This window comes from Drosophila erecta, unplaced genomic scaffold (genome assembly GCF_003286155.1).
Source record: "Drosophila erecta strain 14021-0224.00,06,07 unplaced genomic scaffold, DereRS2 tig00000126-arrow-pilon, whole genome shotgun sequence".
Classification (NCBI taxonomy): Eukaryota; Metazoa; Arthropoda; class Insecta; order Diptera; family Drosophilidae; genus Drosophila; species Drosophila erecta.
This window is the reverse complement of record NW_020825209.1, coordinates 16,128,267-16,147,976: the sequence shown is the minus strand read 5'-3', so window position 1 is coordinate 16,147,976 and position 19,710 is coordinate 16,128,267. Positions and strand designations below refer to the sequence as shown.

The 19,710-nt window shown below is 46.7% G+C and overlaps 2 protein-coding genes across 2 annotated transcripts in view; both read right to left on the bottom strand.

Annotated features, from left to right (window-relative positions):
- LOC6549971 (chaoptin) overlaps window positions 1-19,710 on the bottom strand; it is a 50,243-nt gene that overhangs the window by 8,462 nt on the left and 22,071 nt on the right. Inside the window, exons 2-3 of the mRNA XM_001978708.3 lie at window positions 8,830-9,795; window positions 7,713-7,975 (exon numbers count right to left, since the gene is read on the bottom strand). Coding sequence (XP_001978744.2) covers window positions 7,713-7,975; window positions 8,830-9,607 — 1,041 coding nt within the window. The 5' untranslated portion in view covers window positions 9,608-9,795. The remainder of the gene's footprint in view (window positions 1-7,712; window positions 7,976-8,829; window positions 9,796-19,710) is intronic.
- Window positions 1,212-3,461, bottom strand: LOC6549970 (serine/arginine repetitive matrix protein 2). The gene is made up of 2 exons (XM_015155938.2): window positions 1,928-3,461; window positions 1,212-1,885 (listed from the first exon to the last, which is right to left on the bottom strand). Exons 1-2 carry the CDS (start codon window positions 3,459-3,461, stop codon window positions 1,212-1,214), a joined length of 2,208 nt encoding a protein of 735 aa, XP_015011424.1.

Here is a 19,710-nt window from a genome sequence, read left to right as displayed (position 1 = left end):
AAACATAATTTTCAAAGAGATGACATCTACACAGACTGTAGTAAAGTTGACTCTGTTTAAAATTCACTTTTGGTTAGGAAACTTGATTTAATAGGATTTCCGGTTGATCTTCTAAATTGGATTTTAAGTTATCTTAATGGCAGGAAGCAAAGGGTCCTCTACAAAAATTCGGAGTCACATCCGGCGTGTCACAAGGGACTTCTTTTACTTTATTTAATAACGACCTTCCATTGGTAATAAAACATTCGCAGGCGATGTTAAATTATGCCTGCAATATAAGGACTTTTCTTGCCATTCGGACTTACAATCCGATCTAGATAGCTTTCAAATATGGAGCCGTGATAACGTAGTAAACTTAAAAGGCTCCAAGTGTAAAGCTATGACCTTTTGCCGTGTCAACCCAAGACACGTGACTTACACTCGAAGTGGGTGCTCTTTGGACAGAATAAAATGTGTCAATGATCTTGGTGTTCTTCTCGACCCTAATCTAAAATTTCAGACCATATTTCGTCCATTGTCAATGAGGCCAGGGGTATGTTTAGTTTTACAAAGAGGTGGTCAACGGAATTTAATGATCCTTGACCAAATCATTCCGTCCGATTATTGAGTATGGATCACCCGTTTGGAGTCCGCAATACGCAGTTCACTCGGACCGCATTGAATCGGTACAACTTTCGTGGGGAAGTTAATAGTCCCGACTTGGCTTCTCTGTTCCACGCAGGTTCACTAGAAACTACTTACCCCCAATTTAATTCGTTGTAGATCTAACTATGAGTTGCATGACCCCTACGGAGTATTATGTTCGGACTTTAATAGATTTTATACCATTATCCATGATCCTGACTCTGCCGCTCTTAAAGCGATCAGTACTAACTTTTTAACGCCTAATTAGATCTTACTATACTCACATATTTCCTCGTTCTTTGCTATTTTCTATAGCAAAAAAGAAAAACAGTTCATGATATTACTAAGAGAACTCCTAGTTTCCTTTCTAATATAACACTTTTTTCGGAGCAGGAATGATTATTTTTATTTATTTTAAGCACAGGAGGGCTTTTCAATTAGCCTGGAATGAATAGGTAATCTAATCGCACGCTGTTCTAGCAAATCTCCACTTGCATTTAAGGTTTCAGTAGGCATCTGGCCGACTCCTGACCATCCTGTCTCGCTCAATCTTGCCTGCCACTGCAACATCGGACAGGTCCGCCTGCCTATGGCGAACGCGAATCGGGGCGATGGTAGTGCCCGTAGCGCGGCGACGAGCGGGAGTAGGAGCGCGAGTGCGAGCGGTTGCGCCGATGGAAGCGCGAACCCGACTTCGAGCGGAAGCGGGAGTGGGAGTGGGAGTCGGAGTGGGAGTGGGAGGAGCGCGACCCGGACTGGGAGCCGGACACCGAGCGGGACGGCGATCGCGAGCGGGACATCGAACGCGAGCGGGACAGTGTACGCTGGCTCTGGCGCCGGTTGACCGGCGAGTAACGGCGGTATTGGCGCCACGGCGCCTTAAGCATGCTCTCCTGGAAGGCGGACACCCTGATCCGCTTGCCGTCGATCTGGCCGCCGTTCATGTGCTTGATGGCACTGGCGCAGTCTTCTGGGCGCGAGTACTCCACGAAGGCGTATCCTCGACCCTGGCGCCCTTGGTAGCGGTCCATTGGGAAGTCGACTGCCGTCAGGGGTCCGAAGTGGCCAAATATCTCGGTGACGTGCTCCTTGGTCACCTGACGCGTCAGTCCCTTAATGTGGAGGCGCACATTACGCACGGGCTGGCGAAATCTGAAGGCGTCCTTTCCGTTTCTGTAGGACGTTTTCTGGCCCTCATTCACTGCTCTGTAGCCCCGTCCCTTTGCTTCTCCTCCTCCTCCATCACTTCCTCCATCACTTCCTCCATCACTTCCTCCATCCCCTCCTCCATCCGCTCCTCCACGCCGATGGTTCCACTGGTTGTTTTGGCTTTGACCACCATGTCTTTGGCGACTAGCCTCTGCGCTAGTGGACGGGGAGGAACCCTGACGTGGTCGATCGTTGGCTGACGACCTGCCCTTGGAGCCGGAGCTGCCTAAGCGATCGTGCTGTGGGCTCTTGATGTGCTCCTTGGCTGCCGAGGGCTTGCTACTGGAGTGCGCCTGGACGAAACTCGAGCTGGAGCTGGAATTGGTGTGGTCCCCGTGGCTCGAACTCGCGCTGGGGTTGGACCTGACCACCGCCTTCGAGGAGGTGCCTGCCACTGGGGTCTTGGGGGCATGGTTGACCGCCTTGCTGCCTGCGGGATGGGTCACAATCGTCTTTGCAGATTGCCCGGTGCTGCCGCCAGCCTTAATTTTTGTGCTGGCGCTGGCGCTGCCACTGGAGTGGCTTTCGGCCATGGCAGTAGCGTTGGCAATCGTCTTGGTGATGGTTATTGTGCTCGACTGGATGATGGCATGGTTGGCGCCGCTGGAACTGCTGGCGGCCGAGGTGATGGTCTGCGAAGTGGAGCTGCGCATGCGGGACTTGCGGTCCAATACGGAGCAGTTTGGGTCCCTCTTCGCAGTCAGCAAGGCGATAGGAGCAGGATTTGGAACCGGAACGGGGGCCGGAACGGGTTGCGGCTGGGGATTGCTATGGGATTGGGAGTGGGAATGGGAATGGGAATGGGAATGGGAATGTAATTGCGAACGGGAGTGGGAGCGGGAGTGGGGCTGGGAATGCGGTTGCGGTTGCGACTCCGGAATAGACAGGCAAGCCAAAATGGGTGCCGGCACGGGGAGCGGAATGGGGGCCGGTATCTGAATGACCCCTGGGGCTGGGGCTGCGGCTGAGGCAGGAGAAACTGCTGCGTCAATCTCCTCCTTAATCGGGACAGCGCCCTTGGCGGCGGATATGCCGCGACGACTCTTCTTAGCCAAGCGCTTGGAGGAGCGCCCGTGATTCGAGTGATGGCAACGGATGGCGTGCCGGCGACGGTGCGAGTGACGAGGATTGTGGTGGCGCCGATGGCGACGATAGTGTCGGTGATGGCAGCACGAGTGCTTGCTGCGCTCAAACTTCTTGCCGGTGCCTTCTGGCTCCGCCTCGCTGTCGCTGGACGAGGAGCTGCTGCTGGTGGAGCTCGAGAAGCTTGTGCAGCTGGAAGATTCGGTGGAGCTGTAGCTCGATTCAGAGTAGCTGGAGTCGCTGTAGCTGTCTTCTTCGGTGCTCTCTGAGGCCTTCGAGAGAATTGGCGAGATGTTCTTCATCCTGGATGAGGTGCCTCCGGCTGGCTCCCTGCGCTCCTTGCGATCCCTGTGCATGTCCCTGAGGTCCCTGAGGTCCCTGTGGTCCCTGTGGTCCCTGCGGTCATTGCGATCATGGCGATCATGGCGGTCCTTGCGCTCCTTGCGCTCCCTCCGATCTTTCTTGTGCGAATGCAGCTCCCTGCGTTCGCGCTTAGTGGCTGGCTCACCCTCGTCCCTTGGTTTCGTTCCCGTCACCTTGGTCATTTTCCACAAGCTGAATTTTCACTGCGAAAAAATTTGACGGCCTTCGAAACTTTTCTCGATTTGCTGCTACGTTAGTCACACGTTGGGGACGGCTGCCTTATGAACTGTGCTGGGGTGAAAAAATGTGGGTCGACAACTGTCACAAAAATGAAAGGTAGCCAGGCAAAGGCAACTCGATGGGAGAAAACACCTTTCTCGGTCCTTGGTTGCCACCTTAAGGTCACCTTAAAATCGAAATCCTAAGCAATTTACCACTAGACCACACACAAGATTCACTTTTGAGGTGTCTAACGACGCAATTTTCTAGAGCGGATTCCAAGCTACTACCTACAATTTAAAGTTTTTTAAAATTCTCTCTAGGCACTGTGGATATCGTTGTCCAACCCTTTCAAATCCAGGGATGTAACTATCGTCATTAAGGGAGGCAATCCTATAACCTGTCAACATACCTCAAGTATGCAAAAGCGAGCAAAGGAAGCTAGTTTCGCCAACCCGAAGCTGATATACCCTTGCAGTTACATATTGTACATTTAATAGCAAATTCGTTCTATTCGGCGTTCCAAGGTACGACACTTTTTTATTAAAAGCAAGATCGAATGCTATAGTCAAGTTCCCTATCAGATACCCGTTACTCAGCTAGTGGAAGTGCGAAAGAAAAATTTCATAATCTTCTGGAATATCGGTAAAAATTGCGAATAAACTGAGGAAAGTAAGAAAAATTAATAAAAAAAATAAAAATAAATATTAAATTATATTATATATATATATATATATATATATTATTATTATTGTAATATTTTATATATCTTGTAAATTTCTATAGATTTGGCAAAAACTTTTTGCCACGCCCACTCCAACGCCCACAAACCGCCAAAACTGTCACGTCCACACTTTTGAACTTCTTCACTCTTTTATATATCTTGTAAATTTCTATAGACTTGCAAAAAATAGCATTCTGTCTTGGTTTTTTTAAATGTTTCCGATCTTCCAGAAAATGTTGAAACATTTTGTTCGCACGAGTAACAGGTATCTGATAGTCGGCCAAATGCAGTGTAAAGGAAAATACAATTTGTTGGACATTTACAGCAATAAAACTTAATCTACCTGATTCCTCTGACATGAAATGTATTTTTATCATCATTTGTGTAGAGAAGGAGGGGTGATCTTAATTATTTCGCCTGAAATGTTTGGAATGCTTTCTGCAGCCAAAGTTTTTAGTAACTATGTTGAAATGATTCTTCGAAGCTGCCAATGCCACCTGCTGTCATGCAATTGAAAGTATTTTCTCGTTATATCTTTGTACGACCATCCGAGTGGAGGGAGTTTTAATTGCACTGATTGAGCAGAGTTTCCACCACACTGGCCACGTGTGGGTGAGCACTTCTGTGAGTGAATGCCAAAGGATCGAAAGGATGCAGATGCAGTGTCACCTGACATGGACAAAGCGAATTACGGCCTTTTAATTAATGTACTGACATGGAAATTTATGGCAGTCGATTTTAATTTATTGAACCTTTGCGCTGCCGTTTGGCGCCTTGCGAACGCGACACAGCCATCCAAGAGCGCCAGGACATGCGACTCCGCCCCGACTCGACCGAAATTTATGGCCAGTGGCTGGCCAGCTAAAAAATGTCTGCCATAAAATGATATTTATTTTTATTGTTGGCACATTATGAAATATTTATGGGCATTTTGAATTCCAAAGACAAAGAATAAGAAAGATTCACGGTTTTCCGCACTCTAATCCCTGATCACGGGTCGTTTCTTGGGGCACATGGCCCGCTTGAGCTACTGCTTCCAGATATCCAGCGACACTGGCTGCTGCACGTCTCTCGGAGCAACTCTCTTCCGGCGCTCCTGCGAATGCAGTTCTGCTCCAGGAGGCCACAGGGCAGGTATTGGTGGCTCTGTCGCGAACACAAAGGAGCCGTGGATTCCGCAGGTCCTGCCGGGTGCAGCGATCCCAGCAGCGGGGAGGGCGCGCGGTGCCATCGGCCTCAATGGCCACCACAATCGCAGCTGGGATAATGAGACATTATTAAGGGATATGTTTGGGCTTAGCTGGCTCTCAGTCAAGTCCTCCTCAAGCGAGTGATAACTGAATGATAGCCCCAAAAAGCCAGAGCTTTATAGTCATTGACTGTCATTATAGTCATTCTTCACCCCTCGTGACATATGGCGGCTTCTTTTGTTGGTGGCATTGTGGCTCGTTTCTGTTTTCAGTATAAAAGCCGATTTCGCTTAATTAAGGTAGGAATTAAGTAAGACCCTGCCTATTAGCATTTTTTAGTATATCGATCAGACTTCATTCATAGAAAGAATTACTATCTCTTCCTGGTTCTTGTCAGTCCCAGAAATGATAATTATGGACACTAGAATAATGTGCAAGCTGGACATGGGATCCGTTCTAGGTGTTGTAGAGTCTCTTCAATCCAATCGACCTTACTAACATTTAAAATGCAATTGCAATCGCTCTTGCGGCAGTTATTTGGAAAGCCCACTACCATCGAGTCCAGAGTGATTCGCGCCACGCCCCCTTTGCAATCTGCCGCCCAATGCACGCTTCCAGGACATATGCGTCCTCCTGGCTCTGAGTCGCGCGGAAGCCTCCTTCGAGTGCCCACACCCGAGAGCTGGACAACTGTCGGCTTCTCAACCAGAGTTGCCACGGCCGTCCGAGAAGCAGAAAGTAGTCGAAATGAGGGCTCCCTTAGGATGTGGTGTACTTGGAAGAACCGTTCCCAGAAACTCTTATAATGTCAATTTACCAAGGCAATATTGCATTGTGATTGTATGGGGTTATTTTCTAGACCGGCCCGATGCCTGTGAAAAAATGTGGCTGAAATAAATCAAGGCATGCTTTAAGCCTAAATTTAAACTCATCGAAACTCCGGGAAATTTCAGGGAAAACATGACTGTGATGCTGCTTTTTCTGGCTCTTGACCCCTTTTATGGAAGTTTGGATTTATGCCATACCTCGACTGCCTTAACATGGCTTTTCCGCGCACATGTTGCCTTCTTTATCAGCTCCTCAACTGTCTCTTTCTATGCGTTTCCGACAGGCCGATTTTGCCTGCAAATTATTTTATTGAACGCAATTGTTTTTGGCTTTGGCTTGGCTTTGGCTTTGGCTCGTTTGTTATTCGGCGGCGGTGGCAAATTACTTTTTATGGCTGGCGGCGGGCTTTTGACTTCCCATTTTACCATTTGCCATTCCGCGAGCCCATTTCCCGTTGCCACCGCCCCCGTTGAATGCGTGGCACTGGGCTCCACTGGGCACTGGGATGCCTGGATTCAGGACCCAGGACTCAGGACTCAGGATCCTGGACTCTGGATGGTGGATGGTGGCGCTGCCGTTGCGGCGGCTGTTTTCCAAATTTAATGGCTTAGAAAGCTATTTGCATTTTTTGGTTGCCCAACATTGTTTAACATTATGTTGCGCGGGATACGGTGCGGAGTTCCAGTTCGCAGTCACAGATTCCGATTCAGGTACAGCTTGGATGGACATGGACTAATTAGCTTTCCGAAACCGGCGCCAAAACCACCGCGAGATGCAATTAATGCAGCTCGACGCCAATTCCTCATAAGTGAGTATCTGCGACTATTTCACTGCGCCGCCCGAAAGTAGACTGCATATTTTGATCAAAGCCGCACAATTTGGCGCGTCAGCCGCGCCATTATTATACCCTAGCAGAGGGTATATTGTTTCCGTCAGATGTTTGCCATATAAAGTTGATCGGACCGGGACGGATCATAAGCGGCCACTTGAACTTGAATGCTAATTAAGACACAATTTCTAAGAAGCTAGATAGTATGATAAATCGTATTATTACCAAAGGGTTGTGCAAACTAAGGGTTGAGAATAATAACAGCACACTGGAAAATATAACTTCAGATTTCGGCTATTGTTGACCGCCCATGACAGGGATGCTCCTAACTTAGACTACCTCAGTTTTAATACGGGAAGCTGTGAAAATGCAATCCATGGTTTCTTTTCGTATCTATGATTTCTTGCCGCTGACTTATTTCAGATATCAGTGTGCACGGCAGTCTACGTAGTGACGAAGAGCTCTGAGAGCGCGATGAGTAAGCATAATACCAGATAGAGCCGTAGCATTGAAAATCTGCTACGATGAGTATTCAGGACCGTTTGTATGCTGATCAGAAGGTATGTATTTTTAACGTATGACACTTGAACTTGCCTCTAGCCCTGAAAACCAAAAGTTATATTCGAATGTAATTCCTTCTCACCTGCGTTAGTTTGCCATTGACAATGCTGAGCGACTCCAAGCTCGAGCGGACGTTGCGCAGACTGTTGTCCTTGAGCGCCTCCAGGTGCGAGTGGGAGAACTGCAGGTGCCGGATGTGGACGCCGGGCTGGAAGACGTCCTGCGATAGTGACGTCACCGAGCGGTCGAAGTCGTAGATGGACAGCGAGTGGATCGGCGCCGATATTCGCTCGAGGGTTGAGCGCAGCGATATCGCCGTCGTGCCAGGACACTCCAGGAATAGTCCTGAAAATAGGTCGAATTAATTATGTGCTTATCGCCGACGGGCAGGAGAAATTAGTTTTCGATTAGTTCAGATCCACTCTGGCCATCAAAGCAACTGTCCTGGCCCGTCGAAAGTCTGTCCAGATAAAGAGCCTGTCATATTCATTTCGTTTGACGCCCCATATGTATGCGAAAATGCCTGTCTTCCTCCGCAGGCGCTAATTAATATTCATGCGTGGTGTTGGAAGGACACGGATTGCAGGCGCCTTGTAAATACACTGTTTGGTTGGCCAAATCGAAGAAAATCACTCTTTGGTTTCTCTTCCGGTCGGTGGTTTTAAATTCGAAATGCAGCCTCAATCATCGTCCAAATTTTTAAATTATCTAACCTACTATCAACGAATATAACCAAAATATGGCAAAAATACCAAACATACATACAGGAATAATTTCCTTGACTCCACTGAATTAGTGTCCTGACAAACCTTGTTCAAACGATACTCTGGAGTCTTGGTAAACACCTCCTTTTCTGGGCGATGGTCTTGGTCCTACTCAACAAATTTCTGGGCTGCATATCTTTGGGAAGGCAATTGGAATAAGTTGTAGCTTTGTACCCTTGGTAGCATCAGGGTGCAACTCCAACAGAAATCTAAATAGGCTACAAAACCTAGGCTGACTAAATCAAAAGGGCTTCGATACTTTTCTTCTAACAATGGAAAAGGGAAACTAGTATCTATGGGGTATGAGGTATCTGATAGTCGATGGCTTCGTATTCGTCAGACTCGTTCCCACGTCCTGGGTGCAAAAACTTTGCCACTTTGCCTCGCCGTCTCGGCTGATGCGTTTAATTAGTTCGCTCGACCGTTCGCACTTACCATCCTCGAACTTGTAGCAGGGACAGGCGGTGTTGTCGAAGCTGGGGCACTCGATGCCAGCCGCACCCCCTCCGTCTCCCGCGGCGAGTCCTGTGCCGGGAGCACCGCCCGCCGGGGCTGCTGCTCCGCCGGGGGAGTCGGCCACTCCTCCTCCGCCCATCTCGGTGAAGAGGAGCTCACGTGCCGGGCCTTTGGCACTGGAGATCCTGGCTGAAGGTGTCATCGAGGCTGCGGCGCCCGGAGGCAGGGGCAGCAGCCCCAGCAGCAGGACAGCCGGCATCAGGGCGCACAGGAGCAAGTGCAGCTCCAAGTGCAACCGCAGGACATGCTCCTGTACGCCGGCAACATTATTGCGATTTCGGCCGTGTTGCTGTTGGTGTTGCCGTTGCTGTTGCCGTTGGTGTTTGTGTTTGCCTTTGCATTCGGAGTCTGTCGGTTTGGTCTGGTGTTCGTGCTCCTTGGCAGCCGCCGCCTCTTCATTTGTCCCCATTGCCATTTGCTCTATTTGACGTCCTTGTTGCTGGCGCTGATTATGCTGCTCCTGATGCGGCTCCTGTCGTTGCTGCTGCTGCGACTGTTGCTGCTGCTGCTGTGGATGCTGCTGCTGCTGCTGCTTGTTTTGACGTTTAGCTCGTTGTTTTTGCGGCACAAGTTTCCCCCGATTTTCCGATTCCTTTTCCTCTGCGAGGACTGCCGCCTGTCCGTTTGTTGACTTCGTGCATTTCGCTAATAAGTTTACCAGCGCTGCTGACGTCCTTAAATTGCTGCCTCTGCACATTTTCCTTGTAGTCCCCTGTTTCTCTGTGTTGCAGTTCCTGTTCCTGTTCCTGTTCCTGTTCCTTTTCCTGATCCTGGGCCTGTTCCTGCTCCTGCGTCTCTCAACGGCCGTCTGTTTATCCTCGTCTCGTTCAGCCGGTCTCAATCAGCGTGTCGCAATCGCCTTGATATCCTCCTGTTCCCATATCCCTGCAAAGTGGAAAGAGGAAAATCGAAGAGCCCAATTAATAAGGAATTAGCACACGCATTTTCATTCTAGAAGTGGATTTGGCATCGTTCAAAGTGGGGAAATAGTAACGAAAGGGCTTGAACAGTTTAACGCTTAACATACCGCCAAAAGCACACGGATGCCGAGACCCACCACGAATTAAAGAGCTAGTTAAAAATGTAATGTAATTAAAGTGCTAATGCGAAAACCCAGTTAGAGCTTAATTATACAGCAAATTAATGGTTCCATGCTTATGTGAGTGACTATGGAGTCAGGTCCCTGGACTAGCCCACATCCCACGGTCCCGGCCGCAATTTTATTTGTCTTTCGAGCGAGCGTCCTTTGGACCGAACTTTTTTCTGCCATGTTATGCTGACAGCATAAGACCATTTTTTTGTCGGACTGCCATCGTTTGTAATATGAAGTATTCTCTGGCATGCCTTTGCAGCAGCTCGCCCACTTTTTCTCACTCTTGAATTTCGTTTCATTTTTTTCATTTTTATTTTCAATTTTAATGCTCGCCGCCTCCCAAAAGGAATTTGTGTCAAGTGCGTGAATTTTTTTGGCCTTTCTGGTCCTAATATACCGGCTTCACCCTCGTGGGAGACGGTCACGTTGGCATGCTTTATTATTATTATTTTATTACTTAGTCGTTGTTGTTCGCTCGTTTAGTAATTAATGCGTTTTTTCGCTATTCCCTATTCGGTTCCACTCTAGGGCCATTAAATGCCATTAAAATTATGGCGGCTAATGCGCCAAATGACTCCTGCCGGCTGCCCGTCGTCTTAACCGGAAATTTCGTTGGCGAAAAATAAAAATGCCTGCAACGGCAGCTAAATATTAATTATTCCGAGTTTCCGGCGCGCAGCAACGATGACAGCAAAACAGTTCTAAATAATAAAACAAAGGGATTAGCGCAGCAGCTAGGGCATTGGAACAATAGTTTCTAACGGAGATAAACAGTATTGAAACAGCCTTTTTAGTCCTTCATGCTGTACTTCATTTATTTGTCCACGCTGAGCCCAGTAGACGTCCGCAGTTCCTTGGAGACTCTAATCCCCTGACCCACTCCACTGAGAACCACCTCTCCTTGGCCAAGAACTTGCCGGAGTTCCTTCGCCCCTGCTTGTGGCCTCGAAGCCCGTAACCTTTCACCCGCGCTGCGCTCGACCCCACTCCCGCCCCCTGCGACACCTGTAGTTGCCACCCCGTGCGCGATCGCCCCACCTGTCGCCTGCAGCGCTGGATGTCCCGTGGGGAATCGCAGTCCGGCGACCACCACGTTTCATCCCCTGGCTCCCGGCCTTTTCAATTAGTGGCCATGACAACTGAAGTTTTTATTGCGGCGTTTCCACTTTATTTTCCCATTATTCGGCGTTCGAACATTCATTTGAGTTGGGTTTCCCAAGTTTTCTCAGTCGCTGGTGGTCAGTTGGCCGGCAAGTCGCTCCGCTGCCCAGTCGGTCAGTCAGTCAGTCAGTCAGTCAGCCAGTCAGTCAGTCAGTCAGTCAGTCAGTTAGCCAGGTTTTGGTCAGTTGAAGGTTTAAGCTGGACTCGCTTACGCGGCTGGTTAAAAGTTATTTGAGTAACAACAAAAGCTCGTAATGCAAATGCTTTCGCCGTTGGCAAGCGAAACTGAACGAATTGAAATCAAATATGCAGTGGCAATTTATTTAACGCGGCCAAATCAATAAATTGGCATATCAATAAGTTAATGCAAAACGTGGCCGCCATTAAACAATTAAGGGCGAATTCAGTGAATGCAAAAGAACAGGCTCCAGTCTAACCAAGGACCACAGGTTTGTCCAGCCATTAAATAATTTGGCTGCATTTATTTTTTATGAGCTATGCTGCTGTTTACCGATGGACACAGTTTTTTCAACATTCAAGAAAAGCTAACATTGAGTGGCCGGTTGTTTTCTACGGGTACATATATTTCTAAATCATTTCAAATTTGGCCATAAATAAACTGATAGTTATTTATTAGCTAAATTACAAATGTACATCAAAACATCTCCGAAGGGCTGACGTTGCTATGGAAATTAAATGCAAGCTCCTTGGTTTTATAACCCTACTACTACTGGCTATCGAATTTCGAGAAAATTCCCAAGACAGAGCATATTGAATTGCGAATTCAATACGCATACGTACGAATCGTTAATAGGCAACTTGGCAAAAATAATGTACTTTACTGCACCACGATTAGATTATTTCGTCGCGGAAAAATAGATTGTTCCCTTATTAATTCAGCGAAATACAATGTTTTATATCGATGCCGTGGTTAGCCCAACAGTTGTATAAAGTATATGTACCATATGGAAAAGGGAACTCAAGTAAGTATCATCGGCTATTTGGCAGGATAATTTTGGCTGCTTCGTGGATTTGGATGGACATCCTGTAGTTTCTCAAATTCTCTGGTGCTAATTGGTGTGGATATCGCCGACGAAAGACCAAACTTGCATTTGTAGTGTAGTGTTTCTGTCGATAAGTTCAGAATAATTCTGCACACCACTAACACGCCGTCGTATAGTTATATACATATAAAAGGAGCCAAATACTTGTACATGTTGCCCACAACGCAGCCCTAGTGAAATCAGACCGCTAAATTCACACAGAAATACTCTGGCACCATTGCTACAGAGTAGTTAACACTATGCATCGTTAATCGACCTGAGATCGATTCGCATTGGCAACAAATAAAAGGGCCCGAGCAGCGAGATGAAGGGCCACTTAGCCCGGCTAGAAGAAGCGTCGAAAGCGAATGGCAAGCTAAAATCCAAGCTCCCAAGGACTGGGGCACGACAGGAGTGGACCGTTGTCCGTGGCAATGGAACCATCTGTAGGTCCAACTCGGGCCGAAAGCCCGGGAGAAACCTCAGCTCGGATGACATTAGCGATGACAAAGAGCACGCCAGGCGATTGCAAAATCAGCAGTGGCAACAAGCACTTTGCTTATTGGAGCAAGCAACCATCACTCACACGAATGCACTGAGAAAAACGATCACACTTAGCGCAGCGAGCCACTGCTGGGGATACTTCACCTCGTCGACATGAACTCGCTGAGGAGTCATCATGCCAATCGATATTTCCACTGTAATGCAATGGAGTCCGCATTCCAGCTCGAACATTCCATTCCTGAACAGCTCCGATCGAAAAACACAAAAACCGGGCACATAGTATATAGTGCTTTGGCACCACTGCTTTGTTTGTGCCAAATCTAGGCTTCCTTCTATGATTCCAGACCAACCTTACAATTATGTAATTGTTTTCCCTGCACAAAAGCTGGGTGGCAACGCTTGCTGTGGCCATGCTGACTTCCTGCCCCAGTGCCACATCCCCATCATCGCCTCCATTCGCTCTTTGTCATGCTTCTACTAGACTCGACTGCCATTTCATTTTAATGACTCACGTGACTCTTACCTATCTCTGCAGAACCAGACCAGCTCCCATCCGAGGAGGAGCACAGAGGCAATTCCAACTCCAACAGCTACACCAACAGCTACACCAACAGTACACCAACAGCAACATTGTCCATGGAAGCTGGGGCTGGGGCTGGGGATGGGGCTGGGGCGGGGGAAAGTATAATCATAATAATAAAAGTTATACACCTAACATGCTATTACATTGTAGAGGGGGCGTGGCTAGCAACAGCGGGGCATTGGACGAGATGGCGAGGTGTGTGTTTGTGTGTGTGTGCATTTTGAAGACGAGCTCCGCTGGGAAAGGACTGAGTACCACACCACCCCTATCGTAGTTAAAACAGCATCAACAGTAGTTAATTAGCATCGGCAAATGATAGGTTTTAATTAGCAGGACCTGGACAAGCCGATTTTCGAATTTCAAGGCCTTGGGGTTGCGATAAATGTTCCACATACAACTTTTGGAGGGAAAACTGTTTCAAGGGACATAATCGATTGGTCAAATCGGCGAGATGTGGCATTTTAGTGTGATAATTTACAAAGCATTGGCACTACTTTTACAAGATCAGTTTGTAAATAAAAGTATGTAAGTGATGCAGAACCCTTTGGCTGCGTGACAACGTGCCAATATTAGCCATACTTAGCTACCAGCACTTCATTTTGGCACTTGACATTGGTTTCCTTGCAATACTCGGCTTGCGAAACAGAGACATGCGTGTTTTCCTCAACTTCGACTGACAGGCCATTCATCAAAAAGCCGACTTCCGCCGTTCCCTGTTTTTCTTGGCCAACTTGTGCCCTTTCCCTGCTGTTCTACCAAGGGCGGGGTAATTGGCCACCCTGGAAAATGCCTGGTGCCCAGGGAAATGGCGGAAAAATACCACGTCAAATGAAGTTCAAATGAGGGAATATCACGTTGAAGCCATCGCATCAATTGTGATTGACAGTCGCGGAATTTTCAGCTAGGGGACGAGGCTGCTGGTGTTGAGACAAGCAATCTGCCGGTTGCTGTGGCTTTTAAGCGAACCAAACTCTGGGAAAATGTCACTTTGACAGGCGTAGGAGTGGGCCACAGAAGCTGAGATTCTGAAGACGTCTCAAATTAGATTTCCTTGTTGCCGGCTAACAGTCCCATTTCCATTTCGATTCAGATTCAGATTCCACTCGAAGCAGGCAGAGCTAGCTGCAGTTGGAGCTCCCATTGGAGAAGTGCCACAAAAACGGTTTCCATTTTCTGCCTAATACCATAAACAGCCATCCGCTCGTCTCAGTTCAGTTCAGTTCAGTGCAGTTCGGTTTAGTTCGTTTTAGATAGGTTTAGTTTGAAAATAGAATCAAGCGGAAAACGCCAAAGGCCCATAAACATGGCGTTTTGCCAAAAGAGAAAACAGTGTTGGAGCTCACGACGTTGGAATACCCTTTCGGGACTTTCGGGACTGGGTAAAAAGGAGGAAAAATTGGTGTTGCACTTGAGTTGGAAACTTGGTGAATGGACAGAAAGGGCTCCCCGCTTGAAATTCGGTAATTATTAAGCCAAATGATTTCAAAGTGCTATTTTACGGGATGGGTGACTACTTGGCATTTTCCGCTGTACTTTTCGAATGAAGCTTGAAATTGTTCGGATATTGGCTGGAAACCGAAAGCAGTGCGCGGAAAACCGCTGGTCAGGGTATTCTAATGGAAATTACATGCACATACTAAATGGCCAACTGGAAATGGTCAGCGAGAGAGCGGAAAAGGCGAGAAAAGCGGCCAGCACGGAGTGTGGAGTATGGAATATGGAGTATGGCCAACTGAGGAGGACGGCCGGGGAAACTGTTTGTTTGGTCAGCGCTGGCTTCGATTAGCTCCTGCAAGGCGGAAGCCCAGAAGCACACCAACAAACAGCACCTTTTAAAGTGCGGTCCAGAAAAGGAAGACTCAGAGGGCACTCACAGCAATTTAAAGGAGATTAGAATTGATTATAATTAGTTTACCCAGTAGCCCTGGCCATAACAAAGTTATTTTTACTCATCTAGGAGCCTCCAAGCGACACAAATTACGATCTTCGTTAGGAACGAGGAAATCGCGCAGGGTGAGTGCACTTTCCACCATCGATGGGGAGTTGGAAAGATCTTTGGTTAGCCTAGTTTCGGCGCTCGCTTTTGAGGTTTTCGATTTTTGTGCATATAAAGCGACCTATTTATTTACCGACTAACTAGGACTAGGTATCTTGAAAAGCTACATAGTTTGGCTACGGATGATCACAAGCATAATAATTATAAGTGTATATGTGAATGGATAATGCTTGGGCTTCATCTTGTATGCAAACCAAGAATGCTAGAGCCCATTTACGATCCCATGCTGCAAGTTGTAGCAGCGAGGGAGAGACTTCTGGAAGGCCTGACACATCCACTTATGGAGCACTCGAATAGCCCCAAATATGGCCAAGAAACAAAACACACGCAGACCTTGAGTGATGGTAACAAGATGGGGATGGGTTGGATGACGATACACCCGGATGAAATTAACCAAATGTTTAATAACATAGCGGTGTAGAAATTTCAAGTGGCGACTCATTATGGGCCACAGATGTGCGGAGTAAGTTGTTCTCCTTGTTTTCCTTGTTTCCCTCGTTTTCCCTTCCAGGAAGGTCAATGCAGCAGTGTCTTTGCGTTTTCTGATGACTCATTGCCAAGTTCGAATGTCACGAGTTTCTTCGGCTGCGATTTGGCCTGAGTGTCTCAGTGTTTCTGTGTTTCAGTGTTGGGGCTCTGCGTTTTGAGTTCTGCGCTGCCGGTTTCTGTCTTTGGGTTTTATCTCGGGTTCCCAGTAAGCCGTGTCCGCCGTGTCCGCCTTATCGGAGTCGAACATTGCCCGACTGCTCGCAAAGATGTGCTCCCGATTTTTGGTGTTTTCTTTTAGGGAAATATTTCACTGGCTGTCGTCGCCTTTGGTCAGGGGAACGGGGAGGAGGGCCTCCAGTTTCAAAAACCGAGCGTTGCCAGACGATAAATAAAAAACAAGAATGAAAGCTGGCTTCAGCAAGCCGAAGCTTCAATGCTCTTGCACTAAATAGGCTTATAATAACAAAAAAATGATTGATGATTGAAAAAAAAAGAAAAACGAAACTGTGATTTCTTTTCTATTTGTTCTAATACCCCTGTGACTGATTCTTTGGCAGCTACATGTGTGATATAGTCGAAAATAGTGGAAAATATCAAAACATTTTTCAAAAGTGTGGGCGTGACAGTTTTGGGCGGCTTGTGGGCGTGGCAAAAAGTTTTTTCTATAGAAATTTACAAGATATATTCAAAAGTATCACATTTTTAACAACTTTTACACTTATATTCCGTTTCGACTTTGAGTGGGCTGTTGAATCATGAGAATGCCAGTATACATTGTACATATACTTTGAACGCTTGCAAATGTCACTTCCACTGCGCCGCGAGCTGACTGAAGCCAATGTACCCTCTGCTAGGGTATAACAAGCTTTAAGCTGGTGCGCAGAGCCCAAACCTTCGAAATTATCAAATGTGTCCGAAGACATTGCCTCGTAATGTTCTCAAAACGAGAACAAAAAATGTAGCTGATAGTACGTATGCCTACAAATATGTACGAAAATATATCGTTTGAAAACATTCGTCTCTACACTGGTGTTGATTGAATGCTTCCCTAAATATCTTTCAAAATATTTTTTGTGTTGGAGCCACAGTAAAGCTCAAAGTTTAGCAATGCCAAGTATGATTGGCCGGCCCTGAATTCTCGTTCAGCTTCTCCCCACAGAATTTTCCGAGGCAGACGAAAGAGATACCGAGCACAGTGATATGTAAATGGCCTATGCTTTCGCAAACTTGCAAATTGCCGTCTACTTTCATGTTGTCCTGGCCATGTGATCCCTTTTTTGCAGCCATGTCTTTATTTTGTCCAACGGCCTTCTTTTTCCCGAATGTGTATGCCTGTATGGCTGTGGGCTATCTCGCCATTGGATTGTGTTGATGTTTTCTTTTGGAGGCCCGAGAGCAAATGAATCCCAAAAATGTTAAATGTTGGCTGCCCCTTTCGGGTTTTCTCGCTTTAAACTTGATTCACGTCGGCCCGCTCGGCATCGATATGTTTTCTTTACCAGTTTTTTTTCGGCTCTTTGGTATCTTTGGCATGCATATGCGGCTTAGTCCCTCCGCTCCCCACCCATCTTTTCCTTTCCATGCCCCTTCTCCTCCTCCTCCTCCTCCTCCTTCTCCGGCGGCGTGTTGATGTGTTTATCATTGTTATTATTTATGTTTAGATTTGAATGTCAATGTCGAATCGGAATCGGAATCGGGATCGACATTCGTTCCAAACTCTGGCCAGGGGGGGAATGCCTAGGAAAAGGGAGTGTTTCTGGATTTTTGTGTGCGCGCCCTTTGAACTCTGATGCCATTAAGTTGTCAATTTGCGTTCTGACTTTGGAGCCATCCAAAGCCGCCGTCGCGAGCCCACATAAGGGACTTGTACGGCGCATAGCGGCTGATCTGGTCTCCATTCACTAGCTATGAGAAAGACGATCTGAAACGAACCAGGAAGATTAAGTACAGAACCCCATATCATGACATTTTGGCTAGTGGTGGAGCCTCCTGTGGTGACAAGAATTCCAATTGTGCATCTTACGCTTCAATTTGCTCAGCTGCCACTTTTCCAATTCACTTACAGTTACAACCTCTTCGTTGCCAAATTCGTTTCCCTTGCCAACAGCTTCGTCTGTCCAATGTTTTTGACTTGTTTGTATTTTCATATTCAGACTCCCACGCAAAACTTTTGACAACGTTTGGTTTGGTTTTCGCCTCTTAATTAATGTTGGGTTTTTCTCCCCAGAGACGCAAACTTGTTCGAAAAGTGAAAACGAGAACATTAAAAAAGTGAAAATGATTAGCATTGCGGGGAGGGGAAGTAATACGCTGACGGGAAAAATGTAAAAAGAAATTAATTTTCATTGAAAATCCAAATGCCCCTCGCAGAGGGCGGTGAAGGGGGTGAGGAGGGAGCAGAAGAAGCAGCAGCGAAGGCAAACAATCGAAAGACAACGAAATTTTTTAATTGATTTCACTTAAATCACTTTTGCTCCAAAACAACGCAGCATCTGCCCAAGAAGAAGGAAAAGTACAAAAACACATTTCGGACTTTTTTCTTTTTTGTTAACATTTTTTTCTTCGGCTTTTTGTTTTTGGGCGAAAGGCCCCACACTTGACCGTCGAAAAGTCAACAAGGGGGAAGGCGGAGAAGAAAGAGAGAATGGGAAAAAGGCTGATCCGAATTCGTACACTTGGCGAAACAGCCCCTTGTTGGCCGTAGAAAGCTCTGATTTTGGCCATATTTAGTTGCCCGAGCAAACTGTATACATTTATATCTTTAGGTAATGGTCCTTGTGCTCGCCATAAATTATCCTAATTTACAACATTTTGCGAACTCTTGGTATCGTGGGTTTTAGCTGGCAACACCGCATTAAAAATAAGGGATTTCACCCAAATCAAATCGAAATTGAAACGCTGTATTCGGACAAAGTGGCCCTAATTGGCCGTTATGTTGGCCTAAACAGCGGTACGGGCTCAAGTGGCGGCTAATTAAGAGTACCGAGAAGTCCCCAATGGCGATAAGGGGGAACAAAAAGAGGACTGCTCCAACTTCGATCTAAGTTCGAGGAAACCCACCTCCGACTTTCCGGGCCTCTCGAGATTGTTAGCCTTATTTCCGATTGCTAGTGGTGCCTCTAGTGGTCTCCCGACCTCGGACAAAATTGAAAATAGATTTTACTCAATAACGAAAAGAAAAACGCACTGCCTACGGAAAATTACCAGGAAAAAAGAGCCGTATTGTCTATGTAAATTGAACAATTAGCTGCATTCAGAAAAAATGAAAAGCAGAGAAACTAAAGCAGAGTCATTAATCATCCTGTGCAGGCGGCCAAAAGAGAAAAAACACTCGGAAAAACATTCCATAGCAGGCGGGTATAGGTTTATCAAGAAAGTCAGCGCGCCTATCGGGTCTTACGTTCCACTTCAGTACTCTCGGAAGAATTCGGAAAATCCAAAAGGGTTTTGGAATCTTGTAAATTCTGTATATTTTTTTTATTCACATTCCCAAGGTGACCAATGATAGATCGGTTTTTTTTAAGAATTTGTAAGCTTACTATTCTCTTGGGGGATACAAAACAGGAGAACAAACAGATAGTATCGGAAATAAAAAATAGATACCAAGCCAAAAGGAATCAAGGACTTGCAAGTGGCCTACACCATTAAAGAATCAAAGTTGTTGGTTGATAATCTTAAGTTTCTTCTCCTGACAACCAAAAAATACACGTAAATCTTTTTGATGCACTTCTTTTTATTGCCTTAGCTAAATTTAAATATTTTGCCAGCATACAATGTTCGGCAATGCACAAACACTTTTTTTATTAATTATAGACAAATCAATTAAAGCGCGATGCTCAGTGCAGTTGCAGCTTAAGAGTAGTGAGATCTG